Source organism: Somniosus microcephalus, chromosome 19 (genome assembly GCF_052327205.1).
Source record: "Somniosus microcephalus isolate GS21.2 chromosome 19, FLI_Smic_1.0, whole genome shotgun sequence".
Lineage (NCBI taxonomy): Eukaryota > Metazoa > Chordata > Chondrichthyes > Squaliformes > Somniosidae > Somniosus > Somniosus microcephalus.
Window position 1 is genome coordinate 80,035,551 of NC_141005.1, and position 20,497 is coordinate 80,056,047.

General features: G+C 45.1%; 1 protein-coding gene across 5 annotated transcripts in view; it reads right to left on the reverse strand.

The window, feature by feature from the left end:
- LOC147104952 (breakpoint cluster region protein) overlaps window positions 1–20,497 on the reverse strand; it is an 859,255-nt gene that overhangs the window by 218,286 nt on the left and 620,472 nt on the right. For all 5 annotated transcript variants that reach the window (XM_085962106.1, XM_085962101.1, XM_085962100.1 and 2 more), the window contains one exon: window positions 10,493–10,567. In XM_085962106.1, the coding sequence (XP_085818232.1) occupies window positions 10,493–10,567 (75 nt within the window). The remainder of the gene's footprint in view (window positions 1–10,492; window positions 10,568–20,497) is intronic.

Consider the following 20,497-nt stretch of genomic DNA (forward strand, 5'->3'; position numbering starts at 1 on the left):
CCCCCCTCCTCTCCCTCACACTCCCCCCTCCTCTCCCTCACACTCCCCCCCTCCTCTCCCTCACACTCCCCCCTCCTCTCCCTCACACTCCCCCCTCCTCTCCCTCACACTCCCCCCTCCTCTCCCTCACACTCCCCCCCTCCTCTCCCTCACTCTCCCCCCCTCTCCCTCACGCTCCCCCCTCTCCCTCACTCTCCCTCCCCCTCACAATCCCCCCTCTCCCTCACAATCCCCCCCTCTCCCTCACAATCCCCCCCTCTCCCTCACACTCCCCCCCTCTCCCTCACACTCCCCCCCTCCTCTCCTCACACTCCCCCCCCTCCTCTCCTCACACTCCCCCCCTCCTCTCCTCACACTCCCCCCCCTCCTCTCCTCACACTCCTCCCCCCCTCACAATCCCCCCCCTCTCCCTCACACTCCCCCACCCCCTCTCCCTCACACTCCCCCACCCCCTCACACTACCCCACCCCCTCTCCCTCACTCCCCCCCTCTCCCTCACTCCCCCCTCCTCTCCCTCACACACCCCCCTCCCTCACACTCCCCCCCCACAATCCCCCCCTCTCCCTCACAATCCCCCCTCCTCTCCCTCACACTCCCCCCCTCCTCTCCCTCAGTCCCCCCCCTCCTCTCCCTCAGTCCCCCCCTCCTCTCCCTCACACTCCCCCCCTCCTCTCCCCCCCTCCTCTCCCTCACACTCCCCCCCTCCTCTCCCTCACACTCCCCCCTCCTCTCCCTCACACTCCCCCCCTCCTCTCCCTCACACTCCCCCCTCCTCTCCCTCACACTCCCCCCCCCTCCTCTCCCTCACACTCCCCCCTCCTCTCCCTCACACTCCCCCCTCCTCTCCCTCACACTCCCCCCTCCTCTCCCTCACACTCCCCCCCTCCTCTCCTCACACTCCCCCCCTCCTCTCCCTCACACTCCCCCCTCCTCTCCCTCACACTCCCCCCCTCCTCTCCCTCACACTCCCCCCTCCTCTCCCTCACACTCCCCCCCTCCTCTCCCTCACACTCCCCCCTCCTCTCCCTCACACTCCCCCTCCTCTCCCTCACACTCCCCCCTCCTCTCCCTCACACTCCCCCCTCCTCTCCCTCACACTCCTCCCCTCCTCTCCCTCACACTCCCCCCTCCTCTCCCTCACACTCCTCTCCCTCCCCCTCTCCCCCCCCCTCCTCTCCATCCCCCTCTCCCCCCCCTCCTCTCCATCCCCCTCTCCCTCACACTCCCCCCCCCCCCCCCACTCCCCCCTTGAGCTGAGCGGCGGCCGGCGCTGGGAGCGGGAGAGCGGGGTCTCGCGGGCGGGCGGGCGGCGCAGGCGCGGTCAGTGCCAGCGGCGCGAGGCGTGGGCGGGCGGCGCAGGCGCGGTCAGTGCCAGCGGCGCGAGGCGGCCCGCGGGGAGCAGGCAGGGAAACCCTGCGGCCCGGCGGCCGTTAGCGAGCGGCTAACTTCGGGCGGCCCGCACTCACGGGAAGAGAGAGAGGGGGAAGGAGAGAGAGAGAGAGAGAGGGAAGAGGAGAGAGAGGGAAGAGGAGGAGAGAGAGGGAAGAGGAGGAGAGAGAGGGAAGAGGAGAAGGAGAGAGAGAGAGAGAGGGAAGAGAGAGAGAAATTTTTTGAGCTTCAGGCCTGCCTGCAGCGGGCCTGGAGAGCAGCCCCGAGTCCCCCCTGCGCGAGGGTGAGGAGGAGGAGTGGGGGGGGGGGGGGGGACGGCGGCGGTTAGGGGATCACTTAATTTCCTACTGTTGCTAAACACAATTTAAAACTCAAATAAATTGTTATTTAATTCCCTAACACATAATTCAAATATTTACCTTAGTTCCCTAACACACAGAAAGTGTGGGGAAAAAAATCGTGAAAAATCAAGATGGCGGCCACTCACCTCAGTTCAGAACGATAAGGCCCGCCCGCACACGCACCGATTGGTCGACCGCCAGGTCACCGAAGCGTAGGATTGGTCAATCGTCAAGTCACTCAACACTCAACTGTAGGATGGCATGCACCAGGAACCCGCCGTACGATTGGTCGACCTCGATGTCACACGGTCGCTAATGAGATGCTAATAAGCGGAATGTTGAACGTTTTTTGGATACCGCGGGTGCGATCCTTGTCCGGCCAAAACGTAAATACGCCTATGACCAGTCCGTAATCGTAAGCTTTCTTTTGACGTGACGCGCGCGTCGGTACGCTCTATAACTTTCAAACGTATAGAGAACGGACGGACGGACAGACAGACAGACAGAAGAGGTCTTATATATATATAGAGAGAGATTTGTCCTTCTTTGTACTCCCTCCAAGGCCAGAATAGCATTGCCATTACAACGGCCTGGTTCAACAATGATAAACACTGAGAAAATGTACAGGGATACAGATTACTTCAGAAAAGACAAACTGGGAGGGGTGTGTATCCCTTCATGTTAAAAGAAAACTAAAACCATCATGTTTGGCACTTGCTGCAAACTCCATTCCCTTGCCACTGATTCCACCTCACTCCCTAACCACTCTCTCAGGCTGAACCAGACCATTTGTTATCCATCTTAGCATCCTGGGAATCCTTTTTGAACCTGTACTGAGCTTTAAACACCACATTCTATCCATCACCAAGACTGCTTATTCCCACCTCCTCAACATTGCCCACCTCAGCCCCTATCTCAACCCATCCACCACTGAAACGTTATACATCACCTTCGTCACCTCCAGACTCAATTACTCCAATGCCATCCTTGCCAGCCTCCCATCCTCCAGGCTTCGCAAATTTCACATTGCCCAAATTCTGTTCTCACTTATCCATCACCCTCACATCACTGACATACCCTGGATCTCCATCTCCCAATGCATTAAATTCAAAATCCTTTTCCTCATCTAAAAATTCCTCCATGGCTTTGCCCCATCCCATCTCTACAATCTCCTCCAGTCCTATATCCCCTCCTCAACACCATTCAGCCTTCTGTGCATCTCCCCCCTTCCTTTTGGCCCAATTGCTGACAGTGTGTTTAGGTGCCTCTGTCCTGCCCATTGGAACTCCCTCCCTAAAGCTGTTTGCCTTTCCACCTTTCAAACCCTCAAGATCCAACTTTTTGATCAAGCTCTTAGTCATCCTTCCTAAGCTCTCCCTTCTTGGCTCATTACCATTGTCTACTCTCTCTGTTACCTCTTCAAAAAATTCAATGATGTTGGTCAAGCAAGACTTTCCCTTTTGAAATCCATACTGGCTATTCATTACTATGTTTTTGGTTTCTAGATGTTCTTCTATTTTCTCCTTTATTTTTCCTACCACCGATGTTAAACTGACTGGTCTCTCAATCCCTGGACATGTTCTATCCCCCTTCTTAAATATAGGTATTACGTTAGCTATCCGCCAGTGCTCTGGCACTACACATTTAATAATTCATTAGAAAAAGATGTGTAGTAATGCCTCTGCTATCTCTTCCCAAGATTCTTTTAAAATGTGTGGATGCAATCCATCCGGACCAAGGGTTTTATCCTCTTTGAGTTTGATTAGTTTATTTAATATATCTCCTCTTTTTATTTTAAATGCACTTATCTCATTACTAATCTCATCATCCAATGGTCAGGTCCACCTGTTCTATCTCCCTGGTAAATACTGAAGCAAAATAATTATTTAATATTTCTGCCATCTCTCTATCGTTACCTGTGGTATTATCCTGTCTATCCCTTAATGGCATTATTCCCATCCCAACCTTCCTTTTTTTATTGATGTGCCTGTAAAATATTTTACTATTTTGTTTTATGTTCCTTCATAATTTAATTACATAGTTCCTCTTTGCCTTCCGAATTATTTTTTTGACTTCTCTCCTAATCTCTTTGTATTTTCCATTATCATGCACTCCCCTGCTGTCTGTGTACTTAATGTATGCCTCTTTCCTTACTCTCAATTGTTCCATTAAGGCTTTATTCATCCATGGAGTCTAATTAGTGTTTAGTTTGTTCTTTCCTTTTAGTGGAATATATTGTTCCTGCACTCTGTTGAACACTCTGTTTTAAATGTTTCCCATTGTTATTCTACATCGTTGTTTGCCAATGTTGTTGCCCATTTTATTTTCCCCAAGTTCTATTCTCAGCCTCTCAAAATCAGCTTTTCTGCAATCTATTACCCTGGTCTTCGTCATACTTATGTCTTTCTCAATTATCATCTTAAAGCATATTATATTATGGTCACTATTGCCTAGATGTTCCCTTACTTTTACTTCTCTTATCTGCTCTGGTTCATTCCCCATTACTAGATCTAATAGCGAATCCTCCCTTGTTGGGCTTTTTACATATTGGGTTAGAAAGGAGTCCTGTACATATTGTAGGAACTCCATTTCCTTATCCACTTCACCTACCTCTTCTGTCCAATTAATATCGGGGTAGTTGAAATCCCCCATGATTATTATTCTATGGGGGAAAAATTCAGTTGGTTTGCACCTCCCGTTAGCGCCTTAAGAGGGCACTAATGGGGCGCAAAGCAACTAGCGCCCATGGGCGGCGATGTTTGCGCCGCTCACGATATTAACTAGACATTTTGCGGCTGCGCTTAACATTACTGCCACGATCTCCTGCGCCAGCAGATTGTGACGTCAGTCGAGTGTGCAACGCCCCAGTAGTGCCCCGGACCAGATATTGAGTGGCGCCCCCTGCCTTACCGCCTGCCGCTAGCAACGACAGGTTGGGGGGAGCGTTTTGCAGTCAGGACGGGACTGGGGGAGCGCTATTTAAAGGCGACCGCTTCCTGCCTTTTTTTGTTTGTGACACTTTTGCACCACGCATTCTGAGAGAGAGAGAGAGAGAGACCACTGGAGAGATTCAACGCTGTGTGAAGGAGTTTTGGGTACCGAGCAGCACTTTGCAGGTTCATTTTGATTTGCCCTTCCTTGCATCGATTTAGAAGAGACTGTGGGGGCTGCACTCTCAGCACTTTCCCTGGGCCTCGCCATTGTTCTTTCCAGCAGATTTGATGTACAGGTCTCTCCAGGCCGAGATTGAAGGCTGCAATGAGCAGGATGTGGATGGAGAGCAAGATCAACCCTCCCCTTTAAGAACTGGCCGGCGCCATTGTGTCTGTGTTCCATTGCTGACTGACATCACATGAGCTTCGCCAGCGCTCTGAGGTAGCGCCTCGCTCCTCGGCCTTTGCGCCTTAAGGCAGGTGTGAAGCGCCTGATTTAGCGCTCCAATCACCTCCAGGGGCGATAAAAGCCAAGTTTGCAGTCGGAGGCGATAATTGTGCCCGGCCGATAATTGTGCCCCAAATGGGGCGATACTGAATTTCTCCCCCTATGTTTTTTACTCATTTCCCTAATTTGTCTGCATATTTCTTCCTCCACCTCCCTTCTACTATTAGCTGGTCTGTAGACTACACCTATTAGTGTGATTGATCCTCCTCCTCCCTGTCCCTACCTGTGTCGATTAGACCAAGTCTCTTTCGACCGCCACTGTTTCTAGCTTTTCACCATTTAGAAAGTACTCTGTTCTATCGTTTTTTTAGGTCCAAAGTGGATGACCTCACATTTGCCACAGTTTTGTCCATTCACTTAATCTATTAATATCTCTTTGTAATATTATACTTCCATCTACACTGCTTACAATGCCACCTATCTTAGTGTCCTGGAGTACTGTGAGCAGTTCTGGGCACCACACCTTAGGAAGGCTATATTGGCCTTAGAGGGAGTGCAGCGAAGATTTACCAGAATGATACCCGAACTCCAAGGATTAAATTATGAGGCGAGATTACACAAACTAGGGTTATATGCCCTGGAATTTAGAAGGTTATGGGGTGATTTGAATTAAGTTTTCAAGACATGCTTGCAGGGAACATATAAACTGACTGTAAAAGCTTTTATAGATATGAGAAGAGAAAAAGATTGGTGAAGTCAAGCGTAGGTCCCTTGCAGTCAGAATCAGGGGAATTTATAATGGGGAACAAAGAAATGGCAGACCAACTAAATACATATTTTGGTTCTGTCTTGACAAAGGAGGACACACATAATCTCCCACAGAAGTCGGGGAACATAGGGTCTGATGAAAGGGAGGAACTGAAAGAAATCAGTATTTGTAGGGAAATGGTGTTAGGGAAATTGATGGGATTGAAGGCCGATAAATCCCCAGGGCCTGATAATCTACATCCTAGGGTACTTAAGGAAGTGGCCCTAGAAATAGTAGATGCATTGCTGATCATCTTCCAACATTCGATGGAATCTGGAACAGTACCCATGGATTGGAGGGTAGCTAATGTTACCCCACTATTCAAAAAAGGTGGTGGAGAGAAAACGGGGAATTACAGACCGGTAAGCCTGGCATCGGTAGTGGGGAAAATGCTAGAGTCCATTACAAAAGATGTAATAGCAGAGCACTTGGAAAACAGTGACCGGATCGGACAAAGTCAACATGGATTTACAAAAGGTAAATCATGCTTGACTAATCTACTGGAAATTTTTGAGGATGTAACTGGTAAAATAGATAAGGGAGAACCAGTGGATGTGGTGTATTTGGACTTTCAGAAGGCTTTCGATAAGGTCCCGCATAAGAGATTAGCGTGTAAAGTAAAGGCACATGGGATTGGGGGCAAGGTATTGACTTGGATAGAGAACTGGTTGGCAGACAGAAAGCAAGGAGTTGGAATAAACGGTTCTTTTTCCGAGTGGCAGGCAGTGACTAGTGGGGTACTGCAGGGATCGGTCCTTGGACCCCAGCTATTCACAATATATATTAATGACGATCTAGATAAGGGAACTAGACGTAATATCTCCAAATTTGCAGACGACACAAAGCTGGGTGGGCGTGTGTGCTGTGAGGAGGATGCCGTGAAACTCCAGGATGATTTGGACAGGTTGGGTGATTGGGCAGAAGCATGGCAGATGCAATATAACGTGGATAAATGTGAGGTTATCCACTTTGGTGGCAAAAGCAGGAAGGCAGATTATTATCTGAATGGCAATAGATTGGGAGAAGGGGAAGTGCAACGAGACCTGGGTGTCCTTGTGCACCAGTCGCTGAAGGTAAGCATGCAGGTGCAGCAGGCGGTTAAGGCGGCAAATGGTATGTTGGCCTTCGTAACGAGAGGGTTTGAGTACATGCTGTAGTTGTATAGGGCCTTGGTGAGACCACATCTTGAGTATTGCGTGCAGTTCTGGTCGCCTTATCTGAGGAAGGATGTTCTTGCCATGGAAGGAGTTCAGCGAAGATTCACCAGGCTGATACCTGGGATGGCAGGAATGACATATGAGAGATTGGGTCGATTGGGCTTGTACTTGCTGGAGTTTGGAAGAATGAGAGGGGATCTCATTGAAACTTATAAAATTCTGAAAGGACTGGACAGACTAGATGCAGGAAGGATGTTCCCAATGGTCGGGGAGTCCAGAACCAGGGGTCACAGTCTAAGGATAAGGGGTAAGCCATTTAGGACAGGAATGAGGAGGAATTTCTTCACCCAGAGAGTGGTGAACCTGTGGAATTCTCTACCACAGAAGGCAGTAGAGGCCAATTCATTAAATATATTCAAGAAGGAGTTGGATATATTTCTTAAGGCTAAAGGGATTAAGGGGTATGGGGAGAAAGCAGGGACCGGGTACTGAATTTGGATGATCAGCCATGATCGCATTGAATGGCGGAGCAGGCACGAGGGGCTGAATGGCCTACTCCTGCTCCTATCTTCTATGTTTCTATATTATAACTGATAGGGTAGATAGAGAGAAACTATTTCCGCTGGTTGGGGAGTCTAGGGCTATGGGACATAGTCTAAAAATTAGAGCCAGGCCTTTCAGGAGTGAAGTTAGGAAACACTTCTACAGGCACAGGGTGGTAGAAGTTTGGAAATCTTTCCCGCAAACAGCAATTGACACTGGGTCAATTGTTAATTTTAAATTTGAGATTGATAGATTTTTGTTAACCAAAAGGTATTAAGGGATATGGGGAAAAGGCACTTATATGGAGGTAGGTCACAGATCAGCCATGATCTAATTGAATGGCAGAACAGGCTCGAGGAGTTAAATGGCCTGCTCCTGTTCCTATATTCCCTTCACCCGCATATGCTTATTTAGATTCCTCTTAAATGCTTTTATACTATGGTAGTATGGTACCATAGTATAAAAGCATAGTATAGTATAGTATAAAATCCCTGTGGTAGCGAATTCCACATTCTTACCACGCTCTAGGTAAAAAAAATTCTTCTCAATTCCCTATTTGATTTCTTGGTGACTACCTTATATTGATAGCCTCTAGTTTTGTTCTTCCTCACAAGTGGAAATACGCTATGTGTCTACTTCTTTAATCATTTTAAAAACCTCTATTATATCCTCATGTAAGGCTGCCATTGCTTTTTTTCCCATCTTTTTAAGCTTTCTGTATTTAAAAAAATTTTCAAGATTATTTCCTCTTTTTAGATTTTTTTTGTCTCTTGTAGCCATGTTCAATCCCATTCAGCTTCTCTGCCCTGCCTGACCTGATCACAGCCCAATCTCCACCCGATCTGACACCAACTCAATCTGCTGTCTTCCAGCAACCACAACCCGAAATTGCACCTTTCAGCTCACCCAACCGTGTTCAGCCTCCCCAACATTGCTCCCTGACCGAAAATGTCCAGCCCAATTTTAATGTTCTTATCGCCGGGAGTGCGAGACCTGATGGCATGTGACATTCTGTTGTATGGTCTTCTCCAATTCACAACCGAATTCCTGTGCACCAGAGTATGGCAAAAGCATGAAATCTAGGCAATCATTGGCCCAGAAATTCGGGTCTCCACGGGTGAGTACGCATGGGGTACTCACCCGGAGGCCCAATGGAAGTGCCGGTTTCCTGCATGCACTGCGCATGCGCGGGAAACCGCCACTTCTGTTCCCCTGAACGAAGGGGTTAAGAGGTCGTACGCGTGCACATCGAACTTGTGTTTTTTTTTTGCAGGTTTTCCCGGGAGGGTTACTCTCCAGAATTTACACATTTAAAAAGCAGGTGTAAGGCCTGCTTTTTACAAGGTAAGTGGTGAATTAATTAAAATTAAAACATTTTTTCCACAGGTTTATTATTTTTAAATACTTTAAAGCAAGGTAAGTTTATTTTTAGCCCCGTTAGAAAATAAAATTATTTTTTTCAAAAATTTAAATTATTGTTTAAAATAGTTATTTCATGTAATTTATAGTTTATTTAAAAAATGTGATGTTTTAAAAAAAAATTATTTGAAGATTTAGTGATGTTTTGGGGCACATAGTATTTCTAAGTTTGACAGCACTTCCTGTCAAACTTATGAATGGAGCATTCCCTGCTCCGATTGGCTCCCCATGGCCCACGTGATCCCAGGGGACGCATCTAACTAACTGCACCCCTGGGGTACGCAAGCACTGCGCGCCGGCAGTTGGAGGAGGCCCAGGATCGGAATCCCACGGGGGCCCACAGCTCAATGGCCGGCGCGCAAGTAAGTGCAGGTCGGGGGCTTGCACCTGCGGGAAGCCCCCGACCCGAATTTCTGGGCCATTAAAATTAAAGGCTGATTTTCCTTAAATTACAGAACGTTGAATATTTCTCTGCTAAAATAAATTTAAAGACAGAAAGCTAAAAAGGTACACAGAAAGAATGAAAGAGAAAAAGAGAGAGATACAGAAGGAATTAGAGGGATGACAACAGAAACAGTTATGGAATGAGAATTGACCAATGAGTTACATTGTAATATGCACAAATAATGGTAAATTATTATGGTTATAAGTAAGATAAAGATGGAATATTAGCTTTCCCAATGGTCCAGTGGGTAAAGGCAGCATCAGGTGTAGCAATAAGACATAGATTTGATTCCTGGTCTCTGCTCTAAGCCAAGACCACAATTCTAAGTGCTGCAACTGACCCAGTCACTGCTGGGCTAGAGAGGGGTGAAGATCTTAAGAGTTTCTGCTCCTAAATGCTATCCTGGAAACCTACTGGAAAGTGGGCGTAGGACGTGGACAGAACCAGATTTGGCTGTGCTGCCCTCCATAGTCAAAAAGCCTACTCACACTCAAGATTTACACATGTAAAACTGCCATTTGAGTAAGGTACTAGAATCCTGCTGGCACCAATGGAACTGTACAGAAACAAGAATCAACACCTACAGGAATGAAGGGGAAAAGGTACAAAAGACCTAATATTGTAGTGATGGTGGGTTCATGGCCAGCCTTCAATAATAAAACACACAAAAAAAGGAAACAAAATATCCCAATGAGCAAATGCATTTTATAATAATGTAAGATTCTATCTAAATCCCTTAATTAGATTACTGACTTCCAATCACTCCCCGGTATCCACATACATTACACTTTAGAAAATCTATCTGAACCCCTCAATAAGATTACCCTTTCATAATCTTTTCCAGACAGCCATTATTTTCTATTTACTAGCATTTGTAATTTACAATTGATCCTTTTTCCAGATGTCACAAGACAGAATCATGAGTATTGTAAAACTAGCAGAGGGAGCTTAGTATTCAGAAACTAAAAAGGATTTAAGCATGAGCAACAGTAAATGCTTATTGACTTACTTGATATCTGTTTGAATCCAGTGGCTGAGTGGACGATTACATTCAGGAATCCATAGAGGCCAGGAGATTCATCATCTGTGGGCAGCAAAGCGACAGATTAGTGAATGTATGTCAGCAGCAGACAGCTGCACCACTGTAATTAGCTCTCATCTTTCATCATTATTATTACTTGAATAAATAAACCCATTTAGTGTGATTGGTTTGCCTGGTCAGATTGATTAAAAAGCCACCTGTCAAAAGTAGCTAGTTCTTTTCAGGGTGTTTAATTAAACATAAAGTGCACCGGGATTAAAAAGCCACTTGCTGACAAGGCCGCAGACAGCTGTACAGCAATTGATCAGAAATATTTATGAATCTTACACCAGAATCATTTTTAGGATGTGTCTGATATGCATATGGATAGCTAGCATCCACTATTAAATGAAAATATCAATTGTGTGCATCATAGGCTTTCACACCTTACCATTGCATACCCTTCTCCTGTTCAATAACACCAACATAATATGAATAAAGCAAATGCACTGACTAGTGCTTTGAGGATTTAGGTCTTTGTTCCATGCTTGCTACAAAATGTTGGTCAATGGGACAGAGTGCAATCACCTTCAATGTAGATATACAGACGTATTTCAGGGCTTCTCTTTTCTTTTGCATATACAGGTTATATATGCCTAACAGATTCTTTCAGCTAGGGCAACAGGATTTTCTGATGCTGTCAAAGTTCCTTCTTGATTGGTCGTCTTCCTCCTCACAAATAGTAAAAATATGCTTCTGTACTGAACGTCAACTGCATCAACATCCTAGCTTGAGGCAACTGGATTTGGATGGCAAGTAATCTTAGAACTTAAATCAATTCTAGGTTGCAAAAAACAAGCAATTGTTGCTGACGTTCTGTGCCTCTAACTGATAGAACCATCATTCAAAGGGTTAATGGTGTGTTCATGAGCAGTGGCAATACAGTTAGAGGTTTTATAGTGATTTACTGATGCTGTTCTTGCTAGCTGTTCACCTAATGAGAGCTCAAACCTGGGCAGCTTTGGTGCCGAATGACTAACTAGTGATCATTATCACAACAGTGTGTGCTAGATAAGAACATAAGAAATAGGAGCAGGAGTAGGCCATTTGGCCCCTTGAGCCTGCTCCGCCGTTCAGTAAGATCATGGCAGATCTTCTACCTCATCTCCACCTTCCTGCCCTATCCCCATATCCCTTGATTCCCTTAATATCCAAAATTCTATCGATCTCTGTCTTGAATATACTCAACGACAGCCTCCACAGCCCTCTGGGGTACAAGATTCCAAAGATTCGCCGCCCTCAGTAAAGAAATTTCTCCTCATCTCAGTCCTAAATAGCTGACCCCTTATTCTGAGACTGTAACCCCCCTGGTTCTAGACTCCCCACCCAGGGTAACCATCCTCCCTGCATCTACCCTGTCAAGCCCTGTAAGATGTTTGTATGTTTCAATGAGATCACCTCTCATTCTTCTAAACTCTAGAGAATATAGGCCTAGTCTGCTCAATCTCTCCTCATAGGACAATCCCCCCCATCCCAGCAATCAGTCTGGTGAACCTTCGTTGCACTCCCTCTATGGCAAGTATATCCTTCCTTAGGTAAGACCAAAAACTACACAATACTCCAGGTGTGGTCTTATCAGGGCCCTATATAATTGCAGTACAGGAAACTTTGTGTTATCCGGAGGCTAAATGTCCAGCAAGCTCGAGCCACCGGCAAAAATCAGGAGCCGTTTCATTTGTTTTTTTTTCTTTTCGTTGCTTTTTTCTCAACAGTCAAGCTCTGCAAGGTCTGTAGCTAAGCAACAGCTTCAGCTAGAGACGCTAGCCGACTGTTTAGAAGCTGTTGCTAAGCAACAGGGTTTGTTGATTCACACAGAGCTGAAAAATCTCCGTATGTTTCAACATCAGCGCTGGAGTGTCCGGCAGTTTTGAGGGAACAGCAACAGCTCGGTCCTGTCAGTGCCGGATAGCACAAAGTTTCCTGTAAAATGTCTTTACTCTTGTACTCAAATCCTCTTGTAATAAAGGCCAATTTGCTTTCCTACCTTCTCAAGGGCAATTAGGGATGGCCAATAAATGCTGGCCTTGCCAGTGACGCCCACATTCCATAAACTATTTTTTTTTTAATCGAAAAATTGCTTGCTCTACCTGCTTGTTAACTTTGTGATTCGTGTACAAGGACACCCAGGTCCCTCTGAGCGACAACATTTCCCAATCTCTCACCATTTAAAAAATACTCTGCTTTTCTATTTTTCTTACCAAAGTGGATAACTTCACATTTCTCCACATTATATTCCATTTGCCATGTTCTTGCCCACTCACTTAGCTTGTCTATAGCCCCTTGAAGTCTCTTTCTATCCGCCTCACAACTTACATTCCCACCCAGCTTTGTATCATCAGCAAACTTGGATATATTACATTTGGTCCCCTCATCCAAATCATTGATGTAGATTGTGAATAGCTGAGGCCCAAGCGCTGATCCTTGTGGTTCCCTGCAAGTTACAGCCTGCCAACCCAAAAATGACCTGTTTATTCCTACTCTGTTTTCTGTCCGTTAACCAATCCTCAATCCATGCTAGTAAATTATCCCCAATCCCATGAGCCCTAATTTTTTTTACTAACCTCTTGTGTGGCACCTTATCGAATGCCTTCTGAAAATCCAAATACACCACATCCACTGGTTCCCCTCATTGATTCTGCTAGTTACAACCTCAAAAAACTCTGTCAACCACCATTTCCCTTTCATAAATCTGTCGACTCTGCACAATCCTATTATTATTTTCTAAGTGCTCTGCTACCACGTCCTTAATAATAGATTCTAGCATTTCCCCTACTACTGATGTGAGTCTGTAGTTCCCCATTTTCTCTCTCCCTCCTTTCTTAAATAGTGGGGCTACATTTGCTACCTTCCAATCCGCGGGAACCGTTCTAGAATCTGTAGAATTTTGGGAAATGACAACCAATGCATCCACTATCTCTATAGCCACCTCTTTCAAAACCCTAGGATGCGGGCCATCAGGTCCAGGGGATTTATCAGCTTTCAGTCCCATTAATTTCTCCAGTACTATTTTTTTTTACTAATACTAATTTCTTTCAGTTCCTCATTTTCGTGAGACCCTTGGTCTCCGCTATTTCTGGGAACATTTTTGCATCTTCTTCCGTGAAGACAGACACAAAGTATTTGTTTAATTTCTCTGCCATTTCCTTATCCCCCATTATAATTTCTCCTGTTTCAACCTGTAAGGGACCCACATTTACTTTCGCTAATCTTTTCCTTTTTACATACCTATAGAAGCTTTTACAATCTGTTTTTATGTCTCTCGCGAGTTTACTCTCATATTCTATTTTCCCTTTCTTTATCAATTTCTTGGTCCTCCTTTGCTGAAATCTAAAATTCTCTCAATCCTCAGGCTTACTATTCTTTTTGGCAACATTATAAGCCTCTTCCTTTGGTCTAATACTATCTTTAACTTCTCTTGTTAGCCACGGTTGGACCACTTTTCCTGTGGGGTTTTTATGCCTTAAAGGAATGTATATTTGTTGTAAATTATGTACTAATTCTTTAAATGCCAGCCATTGCTTGTTTACCGTCATACCTTTTAATGTAGTTTCCTAATCTACCTTAGCCAACTCGCCCCTCATACCTACATAGTTTGCTTTGTTTAGATTTAAGACCCTAGTTTCGGATTTAACTAAATAACTTTCAAGCTCAATATGAAATTCTATCATATTATGGTCACTCTTCCCTAAAGGCCCCTTTACTACAAGGTTATTAATTAACCCTTTCTTGTTGCACAATACTACATCTAAAATAGCCTGTTCCCTAGTTGGTTCCTCAACATACTAATCTAAAAAACTATCTTGCATACATTGCATGAATTTGACTTCCACACTATTACTGCAAATTTGGTTTGCCTAGTCTATATGTAGATTAAAGTCCCTCATGATTACTGTATTACCCTTGTTACATGCACCTCTAATTTCCTGATTTATACTCTGCCCTACATTACTGCTACTGTTTTGGGACCTTTGAACAACTCCCACCAATGTTTTCTGCCCCTTGCTGTTCCTTAGCTCCACCCAAACTGATTCTACTACTTGATTTTCAGAGCTAAGATCCTTTCTCTCTACTGTCTTTATCACATCCTTTATTATCAGGGCTGCCCCTCCTCCTTTTCCATTTTGCCTATCTCTTCTAAAAGTTAAGTATTCTGGAATATTTAGTTCCCAACCTTGGTCACTTTGCAACTACGTCTCTATAATGGCTATTAGATCAAACCTATTAATTTCTATCTGCTTTATTAATTCATCCATTTTGCTGCGAATGATTCGCGCATTCAGATATAGTGCCTTTAGCTTTCACTTAAGCGGGGTTTCTTCAGGGTTGAATTGGTAATTTGATGATATGCCTGGCAATGTGACAGATTTAATAATCCGACCCCTGAGTCATGTAGATGTACAGTGTTTCAGGGTGCGGTTGTTGATTTACCAACCAACCTGGCTATTGAAGAGCCCCCATGGAGTAAACCTGTTACTGCAGGCTGCAGTTCCAGAGAACCTTGCATCCAAATGCCCTAATGGGCAAGATGGTTCTAGTTGTACAAGGAGGGGAAAGTTCAGTGCTCAATGATAGTAATTTGCATGCTTTTAGTAGGCTAACCTCCAGCAGTACCCCTATTCACTCTTGGGGACCCCCAACAATTGACTCGTCAACTTGCAGCTAAATTCTCAGTGCTTGACTAAGTTGGGTATGTCCCCACAGGGAGAGACTGTGCACTCCACAGCAGACAAATGGAAACTCTACTTATGTAAGTTTCTAAGTAGTTCGGTTTGGGACTCTCTGAAGCATGGTGCTGGTTCAGAAAACCTGCTGTTTTGGAAACAAGCCAATTATCTGCATTTACTGGTCAACACCAATATTTTCTTTTAACATGATTTTTATGAAGAAGCTAAAATGACCCACCCTTCAAATCATGTACTCTCTAAATCAATCTTCTAGCCAACACAACATCACTGTAGGCTCCGAGTAGCTACTGATTTTATAGTGAGAAGAATGGAATAATTAAGACAATAGCACTCCCATTTTACATAACAGTTAAATCAAAACAGTGATAGGACACTGTGGGCTGGATTTTCTCAGCCCGAGGAGGTGGGACTGCCGGGAAAGTTGCAGAATTTGGGGGAACCCGCCTCTGTGCCCTCCTGCCCCAAGTCCCGTTTCCTTGGAGGTGGGAAGGGTAGTTAACAGGCAGAAAATAGGATTATCCCCATTTTTCGTTCCGAAGTGCGGGCTTCCCGACCTGGGGTAATCCCGCCAGGGTGTAGGAGCCGAGTAGGAGGTCTGCGGAGGTCGGAGGGGTCTGAAAGTGCGATGTAGAGGTGAGTGATGGGTACAAGTGTGGAGTGGTAAGTATGTGAGGTGAATGTAAAGTGTTAGAAAATGTTAACTTACCTTTGTTTCTACCTACAGCCTTCAGCCGCTGTGGAGCCGGAGTCCCGACATCTCCATTGTAGAGATCACAGACTGGCTGTTGGATCCTCCGATCCAATAGTCAACTGATTTCTACAAAGTGGAAAGGTTTGATGAGTCCTGAACACAAGGGCTCATCAAACTACACAGAATGTCAGTGTTTGACAGCTTCACAGAGCTGTCAAACGATGACATTTCTTCTTTCAAAAATTCTTGACAGATGACACGTCATACATTGACATGCTCTGTCACTGACTTCTCCCTAATTGGCCTGCTGAGCCCGCCGGGCGGGCTTAACAAGGTCAATCAGGGGAAGATCCCGCTGGTTGGCCAGAGGCTGATGGAGGTGGGACTGAAACCAGGCAAGCAGCAGTCCCGCCTCCAACACGCCTGCATTCATAAAATCCAGCCGTGTGTCTGCAATTCCCCAAACACCGAGTTCTTGTTCCTGCCCACAATTACATCAAAAGATGTGCAGCATTAAATAAACTTAATTTACATTACAATAGAAGATGGCGTAATATAGTCTATAACATCTATCTGGGGAATGAAATTCAGCTGTTATTCTGTTTTTTTTCCAGAGCTTTCCAGGCTACACATCAAGGTCAAGAAGGAAAACCTCCACATTTGGCATTCATAAATGGCAGGGCATTTCTCCACAGCTGCAAGACTGATAACTGGAAACTCAGAAATGTGGATGAAATCACAGATGCAAATCCCAGACACTTTATTACACTATGTATTGGAGCTGCAACCTGTTGAACAGTTCCTAATGGAGCTTTTGGTCTGGTCTGAATCAACAGCACACTGTTTGGACTCTCATCTAATAGTGGCTACAGATAGGTTGTTTTATACAGTGCTACTTTTTGGGGTGCCTTTACTCCTTTTTTACTCTAAATATTTTTGGCTTCAGCTTCAGAGTACTCTCACAGTTAGGCTGTATTCCCTGTGTCCCAGAGCGTATGTTTATGGTTGTCCACATACCTAGCTAAATTCATAGCATGCTCAGGGAACAAAGAGTGAACTCTCTGGTTTATTTCAGTTACTGATTTTACCCTGCAACTTCACATTATCCTCCTCACCTTTAGAAACTTCAGAATAATACTTCGGTAGACTTAGGTTTTGGTTGCTAGATGAGGGAATAGCAGTAGCACAGCATGTACTTGCACAATAGTCAAACTTAGCTAACTCATTTACATGAAATGGTAATAAAAGTAATTTTCTTGCATTGTGGTAAACTTCCTCTCCTCGTCATCTACAGAAGTTATCTGGCCTAATTTTCTCATCAAAAGCGCAAGACAGACTCTCTGATTTGAAATATATATGTTTATATATATATACTATGAAAAAGGTGACCAGTCAATTTAAATTACTGTCTGTTAAAATTCAAAAAGAGCCGCCAATCAATAATATTTAAATAAATCACACAAGTTTTGAACTGAACTGCTTGGTTGCAGATCCGATTTAATATGGATAAATGTGATGTAATACACTTAGGGAGGAAGAATAAGGAACGGAGTACTTAATGGAAAGAAACGGAAAGACGTGGATAAACAGAAACACCGAGCAACGATTCTCTGAAAGTGAGAGTGCAGGGGCGTACATACATAAAAAGACCAACAGCATTTTGGGTTTTATTAATGGGGGCATAGAGTACAAGAATAAAGAGGTAATGATAAATTTATACAAACTATTAGCTAGGCCACAGTTAGATTACGGTGTACAGGGAAAGACTATATTGTCTGGTTGGGGAATCAGTGATATGGGGTCGCTAATTCAGTGAGGAGCGAGGTTAGACATTTCTTTACACAGAGGGCTGTTGGAGTATGAAATGCTTTGCCTCAAGCAGTGGTTGAGGCAGAGGCCATTGCATCTTAAAAGGAAAATTGGACAAATATCTGAAGTAAAGAAATATACAGGGCAATGGGGAGAAAGCAGGACAGTGGGTTTAGTTTTGTATTTCTCCAGCACAGGAACAATCGATCAAATGGCCTCCTTTTGTGCTGTAAACCTCGACGGTTCTTCCCTTTCACATTGCCCTATCTGTGCTCATCCTCTAACTCTTTATCCATCAACTCAGGAGATACCCAGGGGCTCCGTTCCCTCTACTACTCTTCCTGCTCCACCCATCGCCCAATTTTCCACTCTATATTCATCATTTTCCTTCAGATGTCACAAGTCCGCCACAGATGAGCTGCTTCCTCTTTTGCGCCAGCGCTTCCAGCTTCAACACATTACAAAGCCCAAGCCAGTCTGATAGTTGACAACTACTTCCACATCCAAAGTAGTTTTATTAAAACACCTTCTTGATTCGCTCCGGTTTTCAAACTTGGATGTGCCCGCATTATGGGCCTTGACCTAGACGTCTCAATTTAAGTCAATTTTTCTTACTTTTTAATAATCTGATTAACAAACAGAAATAAAAAGCAGATATAATGGACATTGGCTTCTGAAGTCAATGCTTTCATTTCTGCTCATCATTTAATGTATTCTGAAGTGATTGTGCAATCCTACCATGACATTACAGTATTCTTATAATCTATTATATATTAAAATCGCCGAGTGGCTTGCGACATTCCATTTCAAAATGCACTGAAAGGTCCCACATCATACGATCTCAATAGGAAATTGCATTATAAAAGGTTCAAGACTTACCTGCAGTACCTATTACCTCTGTAGGTGGCGCTGTGATAAGGGTTTCCAATGTAATTAAGTGTCCTGCCTTTGAACTAAAGTTATGTGACATCCCAACACTTCCTAATTGACTTATTTATATTCTCCATGATAATCCATGTTCCTCGAACCGCTGCTCTCACTGCTTCCTGATATCCACGCTAAATGCCATGCACCGCCACATGCACGCTCTCGAGCTCACTCTTCAGCAGCACCAACTCACTCTACCTCAGAGTTGGCCTGGTCCACAGTTCCACTTCATCCTTCGCCTCATCCAGCGCTTGAACAAAAAACTTTTTTCTATTCCTTTCATGTGTCAAGGACTGCAAGCTTCAACAGCTCTTGGATACCAACACTCCTCTGGATCCTTCTTCCCCTTCACTTTCCTCTAACCCCATCCCTCCTTCCAATCTCACTCTTTTGTCATGTTTTCACTATCCCCTTTGATCTTCCCCTCTCTGATCCTGCACAATCACTCCTCAGCAAAAGCCTCAGCTACATCCCCTTATGCCCCCACCTCAATGAATTTCGAGCTCGGCACAGTGCTGAGCTCTTCTTCTGTTGCCTTCGCATCCCATCTACTTCTTTGGCCAGGAGTCTTTCCCTGCACAGTTTTTCTCCCTTTCTCCTGTCCTCAGAATTCTCATTCCACCTGGACTACTCCCTCTGGCCCCATACCCTCTCTCGATCTTTAATTGGGAACTGTCGGCGTGACATCGACTGTCTCAATTTCTTTACTTCCCTCACTCACTCTACCCTACCTCCTTCTGACTTGCTGCACTCCGTTCTCTCAGGTCCAACCCTAACATTGTCATTAAACCCGCTGACAAGGGTGGCGCTGTTGTTTACTGAACAGACCCCCACCTGCAGAGGCTGAACGGCAATTCTCCGACATCTCTTCCTATTTCCCCCTGGACTACGACCCCGCCACCGAACATCAAGCCATCGTTTCCCAGACCGCCATGATCTCAACTCTTCTGGAGATCTTCCTCCCCCCGCCATGGCCTCCAATCTCAAGTCCCCCATCCCCGCACAGCCCGCTTCTACCTCCTTCCCAAGATCCACAAACAGGACTGCCCAGATAGACCCATTGTTTATGCCTGTTCTTGCCCCATGGAAGTTATTTCTTCCTATCTCGGCTACATTTTTTCTCCCCTTATTCAGTATCTTCCAACCTACATCTATGACTCTTCCGACACCTACCGCCACTAACAGTTTCCAGTTTCCTGGCCCTAACCCTTTCCTTTTCACCACTTTTTTCTTGAACGGAAGCCCAACCAGTTCCCATCCATCTCCACCACCCTCATCCAGGGACTGAATTTGATCTCACATTGAACAACTGCTCCTCTGACACCACTCACTTCCTCCAAATAAAAGGACATCGCTATGAGAACCTTTATGGATCCCAGCAATGCCTGCATTTTCATTGAGTATGTGGAACATTCTTTGTTCCAGTCCGACTCAGGTCCCCTCCCTCACCTTTTTTTCCGGTACAGTGATGACGATATTGGTGCCGCTTCCTGCTCTCACCCCGAATTGGAAAATCCCATCAACTTTGCTTCCAATTTCCACTCCTCCCTTGCCTTCACATGGTCCATCTCCAATTCTTCCCTTTCCTTCCTCCCTTCCTCAACTTCTCTACCTCCACTTCCGGAGATAGGCTGTCGACCAATATCTACTTATAAGCCCACTGACCCTCAGCTACCCTGATTACACTCCCTCCCACCCTGCTTCCTGTAAGGACTCTATTCCATTCTCCCAGTTTCTCTGTCTCCATCGCATGTTCTGATCAATGTTCCCTGTAACTTTTTTTGGGCCGCGCAGCCCATTCAAATGTCCGTGCAAGTGTGT